We start from the raw sequence: 8,082 nt of genomic DNA on the forward strand, positions 1-8,082 counted from the left end.
AAAACAATCTGTTCATCCAACCAAAAACCTTGTGACTTGATAACTTCCTCTACCTTCTGCCTCTGGACTGTTATCAGTCAATGTTGTTCCTAGCTATCTCAATCTACTATAAAACACCTTGTTATGTGGAAGCAAGGGAAGCAGTATGTAGTGTTAAGACAGTTCCTGTCCTAGGGTGACAACCCTGCTCATTATGGTTGTCACCCCCGGACAGGAAGTAAGTTAATGGCAGGATTACCAAGTTAAAATAAAGAAAAAGAAAGCGTGAAAAAATAAATCAAATACAGCCACCACATCTAAGGACTGCTAACCTGCAAAAGCCATAATGCTTTATTGAGAGGTAAGAAATTGTCTATGATACCTATAGCCATCAGTCATATTCCAGCTATAACTTCAAGTTACTTAAAAGTTCAGGTTAGAGGAAAATCCAACATCTAATTGGTTGTTATGGGTATCACTTGCCCTCAGTATCTATAGATCGATCTTCAAGTGTTAATAGCATGGATGTAATAACTAACCAAAGTGCTGAAAGGTCAATTCTGATTGGCTGCTATGTGTTAATAAATTTGTGTACCATGTTTTATATCAATCCCGAAATATAGCACAGCTGTATCAGTGTAAGATTCTCATAGCCAAAGGTGATATTCAAAAATGAAAACCATCTATGTTTAAACAGCATTTTATAAAGGAAACAGCGGTGTTGTTTAAATTGATATTAACTATGTGCCTCTCTAGAGACAAGGGCTTTACGGTTTTTAAAGGAAATAGAGAAACAGTGCAGGTAATGTGGATCTGAAGCTTAATCAATAAAATTGTGTACTTATTTAACCTGGTAACAGCAAATGTATGAAGTTAGTGACTATTATAAAAACAACACATGACCAAGCCATTCAATTAGACATAATTATAGAGAAAACAACCTCCAAATAATTTAAATTCTTCTTGCATCTACTCTCCTCCTGAAACTTTTAACCTGCATCACGTGAAACCTAGCTCTGAATAAAAAACAATTGATATGCCGACTTTGATGTAGGAAAATCATTACATTAAAGCAAAAACATGACAACATTTATAAAAAGCATACTGAGATAAAAGCAAAAGAAGCAGGCTTAGTTATAGAGCAGCACAAAATATGCATCCCATAGGAATTTACCTTCCATCAGTTTGGAGAAGTCAACAGACATGAAAGATGACTGCTGATTGGCTGCCTCGCTTTGCACATTGTCAGTTATCCATGAACCCAAAGGTGCTCATCGCATATAACCCACAAAGTGACAAAAAGCCAGCATGAAAATTCCCACATACCCACAGAGCTGACAGTTTACACTGGCAAGTGAGTTGCTTTAAACTGCGTAGTTAAGTCATACAAACATGTGAATAACACCAGGAAGGTCTTACCTTGGCTGGCTATGCTGACACTGATGTGGCCGTAGAGAAACAGGAACAAAAATAACGTGTATACCATGTCCCATTGTACGTCCATGGCAACGGTTCTGTGCGCTCTACAGTAAAAATACATATTTGGCTACTTTACAGAAACAGCGAAAGTTGAACTACCAGTAGGTCAGAACCTCTGTCTATTCTGCTGTCAAACATGATCTGCCAGAACATTCAACGCTATGATTTTCTTCTGCAGCATTTATAATAATAAAAAAAAACAGCACCTAAATCCAATCAAGTAAAAAAAAGTGCCATATCGTTTAGCGGTACCTTAGTAACAATGAAGTTTACTTTTCTGGCATTTTTTTTTTTTAAACCTAATTCTAAAGCGCCGTTAATACAGAAATAATTTTCTGTGCATTATAATTGTAAAAAAAAGTACTAATTCAATCATGAAAAAAAAAAAAGAAAAAAGTCAAGCGATAAAAAAAAAATTACTTATCAGTTGGATGCTGGCAAAATTCAAATGATTTTAGAAAGGTGATGGAAAACGAGAAGCAAAGGCAGATTTGTAACTCCCACACAAAAAAAATAAAATAATAAGATAAAAATAGATCTGTAGGGTATTGAGGACAGAAGAAGTGTTGTCTGTTAAAAAAGAGCCTGTATACTGAAAAGATAGAGCAAAACCTCCCCCCTCACCAGCTGCAACACACAAAGGTTCCTGCTTGGAAAGGAGGAAGGAGTGCGGAGAAGGAGGGAGGGAGGGAATGAGGAGGGGGACCAAGATGAGAAGGGGGGGAAGGAGGGAGGTATGCTCCTCCTGTACAGTTTTGCTTTCCATAGATGCTCTAGCATTTCTCCTCTCTCTCTCTCTGGATGTTAATTGGGCACTAGATTGTCAGCTCCGTGACTCTGCCCTTTAAATCCAAAAGGACTTATCTTAGGTCTATAGGTGGCCCACTTTCCCGCTGACGCTATAACATCGCAACCTTGTAAAATATACATTGGACAGAGGTTGTCCACTCTTAGCTGTGTGTTGCATATAAATGATACTGTCAACTTCAGTGCTCCTCCTTGTTGAATATATATTAGATTTTCCAGCTACGCCTGATCTTTCTCTTTAGCAGGGCGCAGCTCTACTTTCTCTAAGTGTGTGGCGCAAAAGAAAAAAAAAAAAACTTTTTTTTTTTTTTTTAAGTATTATTTACCATTCAGTATTTGCCAGGAGGAAAGTTTACCTGTCATGTTCAAACTGGTTCTACCTTAGGCTTGATTGAAGAAAAAAAAAAGCCAAGATGAATGGATTAAAAAAAAAAGTGTAAATTCCCTCTTGATTTCGATATTTGTTTGTATAGCTTCATCTGCAACGAAAAGAAAGAAGACAAGTTTTTCCAGATGCTCTGCTATTTATTTTATTTGACGATGGGGCAATAGTTCAAAAGTAGTTTTGAAGGCTTTTTTAAAAATGTAATTAAGGTTCCTAGCTATTAATACTTGTCGCGGTGTGCCCAGATGCTTTTAGCACAAGGATGTGTAGGCAAACGTATATGATGTTGGGAAGAATGGAGACGGTTACAAATGGTTAGATTAAGCAGTCTGTAATGTGTGGGATGCACATAATGCAGTGCAACGCCAAGCTCAGGGGAGATCTGCCACGGGCGGAGGCTAAAGGTCACGGGAAGAAGAGGGAAAGACTGTTTCTGCAGCTGATTCTAATTACACATTTCCTTTACTTGATTAAATATGATTGAAAGTGGACGACACAGGGCACTTGTTTCAACAGGCCATTTTAATGGCTAAATGAGGGGGTATGCTATGTGGTTACTGGGGGAACCTATAAAAAATGTGTGCTTTACATCAAACAAAGGAAAAAAAATATACCTTTCTAAAGAAACCATACTTATTACCTTCTATATAGAAAAAAACGGGGGATATCTTTGTTAAAGTAGAGGTTCACTCGGAAATGAAAATTTTTAACCTTAGATTGATGCTCATTTTGTCTAGGGGAATCGGGTAGTTTTTTTTAAATCGAAGCTGTACTTACCGTTTTAGAGAGCGATCTTCTCCGTCGCTTCCGGGTATGGGCTGTGGGACTGGGCGTTCCTACTTGATTGACTGGCTTCCGACGGTCGCATCTATCGCGTCACGATTTTCCGAAAGTAGCCGAACGTCGGTGCGCAGGCGCCGTATAGAGCCGCACCGACGTTCGGCTTCTTTCGGCTACTCGTAACTCGATAGATGCGACCGTCGGAAGCCTGTCAATCAAGTAGGAACGCCCAGTCCCGAAGACCATACCCGGAAGCGTCGGAGAAGATGCATCTCTAAAACGGTAAGTACTGCTTCGATTTAAAAAAAACTACCGGATTCCCCTAGACAAAACGAGCATCAATCTAAGGTTAAAATTTTTCGGGTGAACTCCCGCTTTAATCAACTAATTGGTGCTCACTAGGAGAATCCATCAAGTTTCGGCTCATATGAGTTGATTTACTAAAGGCAAATGCTCATGTTGCAAAGGAATTTTCCCCTGGTCATAGATGGTTCAGTTTTTTTTTTTTTCTTGATCAGCAAACAAACAGATTCCCCATCCACACATTCGGTGTGGATGAAGGAATCCTCCACGCTGTGCTATTGTGTTCTGACAGCGGGACTCCTTCATTGTCAGAATACAATGATCATCGCTGCAACTGATGGGTTGCACATGTGCTAATCAAGCACACATTTTCCAGCAGTGCCGTTCGAGACGATCACTAGATTGACTCCTTTTGAACAGGAATGGTCATAGATAAATCGAAATCCATGGCCAGCTTTGGTGAACGAAATAAAGCTCTGCTGACTTCAATCATGTGTAAGCAAAAATACTGTTTTCTTTTTTATTATCCATGCACTTGATTGGGGATTCTTTGCCTATGAATATGAATTCTTTGCAAAATTAATTTTCACCACAATCACTAAGCTAAAGGATTATTTTCTTGCAAAGTGAAAAATCTGCAAGGTCAGCATAGTTACATAGTAAAGCCTCGCACACACGGTACGATTGTTGGCCAACCGATCGCCTAGTTTTTGTCAAAAGGGCATGTGCCAGGATCTTGTTTTGCATACTAACAGTACACAAAGAGAGATGGCCGCTCCAGGTGGAGACCTTGGCAGAAATCCACCCCACAGAGATCCCAGGTGCAGGCTATGACTAATCACTAGATATAGTGTGAAACGCGTCAGCTGTCCGAGGTTCGATTGCTGTGACTTGTAGTGCTGTTCCTGTTTTAAATAAAGGCAACGATTGTTCAAGAGTGCGGCTGTCCTTGTTATTCCTAATGCCGCGTACACACGATCAGTCCATCCGATGAGAACGGACCGATGGACCTTTTTCATCGGTTAACCGATGAAGCTGACTGATGGTCCGTCACGCCTACACACCATCGGTTAAAAAAACGCGGTGACGTAAAGCACAACGACGTGCTGAATAAAACGAAGTTCAATACTTCCAAGCATGCGTCTACTTGATTCTGAGAATGCATGGATTTTTAACCGATGGTTGTGCCTACTAACGATCGTTTTTTTCCCATCGGTTAGGAATCCATCGGTTAAATTTAAAAGAAGTTGGCTTTTTTTAAACCAATGGTTAAATAACCGATGGCGCCCACACACGATCGGTTTTGACTGATGAAAACGGTCCATCAGACAATTCTCATTGGTTTAACCGATCGTGTGTACGCGGCATAACAGTACACAATTGTCGTGCCACAAACACGAACTAAGCAGGGTTGCCAACAGCCAGTAAATTTACTGACAGTTTATAAAAAACTGAGATTTTTTTTTACGACTGCCAGTAAATATCAGGGGATGATCATTTCATGCTGTATTGACTTTCTAAGTGTATTTCAAGCAAATTTATTTTTTATAGGTATTGTCAGTCTTTCCATATCATGTTTATACTGTTCAAATATTCACTGTGATAGTTTTCAACAGGAATTTTGCAATTTCTCAGGTTGCCAGTAAAAAATGTGCCCTGACAGTAAATGTTCCATGTTTTGTCAGTAAAAAATGCTGCAGGAGGTTGTCAACCCTGGAACTGAGTGACGTACTATGAGGAATTTCAACTCTTGGGCGCCACCCTTTGGGCCCCTTCTGCTAATTTTGTGTTTGGTGAGCATTGATTCCGAGCTTGCGTGTTTGTACTTTCGACTGACGTCAAACGGTTGTCCGCCGAAAATTTACTAGCCTGTCATCCAATATTTGTTGGTTGAAAATTGGATAACAATTGTCCAAAGGAGCCTACTAGCGGTAAGATTTTAAGACAACAGTCTGACAACAGACAATCCCCTGCCAACAATCGAACTGTGTGTACGAGGCTTAAGTCTTGTTGAAAAGCGTCCAGTTCAACCAATAGAATGGACAAAAAAATATATTGACAATCCTATATACACAATCCTTTACAAACAGTTGATCCAGTAGAAGGCAAAAAAAAAAAAGCATGATCCAATTTGCTCCAGCAAATTATTTGACTTTGAACAGACTATTTGGCTTTAGTAGATCAACTCCACAGCCTCAAAAGTCATCAGGGGATCCACAAGTTTGCTTTGGGTTGCATTACATTAGAGTAGACAGTGATTCATGTGGTGATTAACTGTATTGTGCACATGCCCTCAGATTACTCACTAGGGCTGGCCATACACTAGTAGAATTTCACTGGAATGTGTTTACTTTCTAAATGTTCATTTAATTTTCTAATAGTTAGTGGGGTCAAGTCCGTTTTCAACCACAGTAATGAGAAAATTTGAATGGGCAGGATGGGAAATATTTCTCAAGTGAACGGATTTATAACTGTGAATGTTGTTTTTGTTTGGGAAAAATTGTACGTATTGTAATTGTTTAATAAGCCTAGCATTGCATTCCAAAAACAGGTCATCACAACATTTTAAGTACTTTCAAATAAAATTTGAAATGTTTGAATGAAAATCTGACCAGCTTTGAAAGTATTTTCAGAAATTTAGCAATGACAAAATCAGGCCTGTGTCCAGAGCTTTTTTTCTCAGAAAATAGGTGCAGGAACTCAACCACGACCCCGTTCAGATTTCACAAACAGTAGAAGGGTCTTAAAGGGGCATTAAATACCAGGATTGCATTACATACAGAGTGCAGAGTTCAGGGGGGGTTACGCACAGAGTGCAGAGCTGTCACTTGTAAACACAGAAACTAGACTTCTGTGTTTACAAGTGATTGTGGTGAGAAGGCACCAAAGGGTCTGAGCCAGAGGTGGTGGAACTGAGTTCCCCCAAGTTCCCCCTGAAAAAAAGCCCTGCCTGTGTCTAATGGCAGCATGGAGAGCTATATTTCCTAATACTGTGTTTTTTTTTTAACAAACAAATTGTGAGTTGATTCACATAAAAACTATGGTATTATGTAAAAGAAAGAGAATATAAAGATCTATATAGACAAGGTATGTATAAACAGGATATAGGGTGCCATTGAAGGTGCTCACAGAGTCTTGTACTATAAAGAGAACCTATTCTCAAATGTTAACATAAAGCAATGTCAACAGTCCTGCTGTGATAGATAAATAAAGAGTAATAGAATGGCTGGAATACTGATCATTCTTGGAGAGAAGGTTTCCACAAAACATTGGCACTTTACATCTGCCAAAGGGGATGATCAGAATTCAGATTTAACAAAAATTACAAATTGCATGGCCAAAGTTTCTTTGCCTTTGACTACATGAGCAGCACTGTGGGAAATCTGAAGCAGCATTTTCTCCAATAAATTTATTTCAATCCTTATATTATACTTTGTTTATTCATTCCAGCAAGAGTGGTACATTTTAGGAAATCTGCAGCTTTTAATAAAATAATCAATTTTCATCTTGTCATTAAAGGGGTTGTAAAGGTTAAAAAAAAATCCCTAAATAGCTTCCTTTACCTTAGTACAGTCCTCATTCACTTACCTCCTCCTTCCATTTTGCTTTTAAATGTCCTTATTTCTTCTGAGAAATCCTCACTTCCTGTTCTTCTGTCTGTAACTACACACAGTAATGCGAGGCTTTCTCCTTGGTGTGGAGAAAGCCTCTTGAGAGGGAGGGGGTGAGCAGGAGTGTCAGGACGCCCACTAACACACAGCTCCTTTCTCTATCTGCAAAGTAGAGAGTGTCCTCTAGAGGCTTTCTCCACACCAAGGAGAAAGCCTTGCATTACGGTGTGTAGTTACAGACAGAAGAACAGGAAGTGAGGATTTCTCCGAAGAAATAAGGACATTTAAAAGCAAAATCGAAGGATGAGGTAAGTGAAGGAGGACTGCACTAAGGTAAAGGAAGCTATTTAGGGAACATTTTTTTTTACCTTTACAACCCCTTTAAGGTCTTTGGTTTGGCACTTCCTGTTATGGAGTTATGCCCACTATCATACCCTCCACACTCCTCTCCTGTGCATACTGCCCACTTTCATACCGCCACACTCCTCTCCTGTACATACTACCCACTTTCATACCCGCCACACTCCTCTCCTGTACATACTGCCCACTTTCAATCTCCCGATTGTTCTCTTGCATTGTCACCCTGTCTCACACAAGCGGTTGCACCAGCACACATTGCACTGGCATGATGTCACCATCAGAAAGGCGGTCCAGCGCCAATGATTTGCAGCTGACTCTAGAGGGAGTGCTTGTAGGTAGAAAGTGGTTGAAAGAGGGTGGAGGAGATCATCAGCACAG

General features: G+C 39.7%; 1 protein-coding gene across 4 annotated transcripts in view; it reads right to left on the bottom strand.

The window, feature by feature from the left end:
• Nucleotides 1–2,130, bottom strand: part of SCUBE3 (signal peptide, CUB domain and EGF like domain containing 3) — a 159,336-nt gene extending 157,206 nt beyond the window's left edge. For 3 of the 4 annotated variants that reach the window (XM_040337787.1, XM_040337786.1, XM_040337785.1), the window contains exon 1: nt 1,399–2,123. In XM_040337787.1, coding sequence (XP_040193721.1) covers nt 1,399–1,519 — 121 coding nt within the window. In that variant the 5' untranslated portion in view covers nt 1,520–2,123. Of the gene's footprint in view, nt 1–1,398 lie in introns of all 4 variants that reach the window. The other variant, XM_040337788.1, reaches the window with a different exon arrangement.
• Between the last annotated feature and the right edge of the window lie 5,952 nt (nt 2,131–8,082).

The sequence above is a fragment of the Rana temporaria genome, chromosome 2 (genome assembly GCF_905171775.1).
Source record: "Rana temporaria chromosome 2, aRanTem1.1, whole genome shotgun sequence".
NCBI classification, from domain to species: domain Eukaryota; kingdom Metazoa; phylum Chordata; class Amphibia; order Anura; family Ranidae; genus Rana; species Rana temporaria.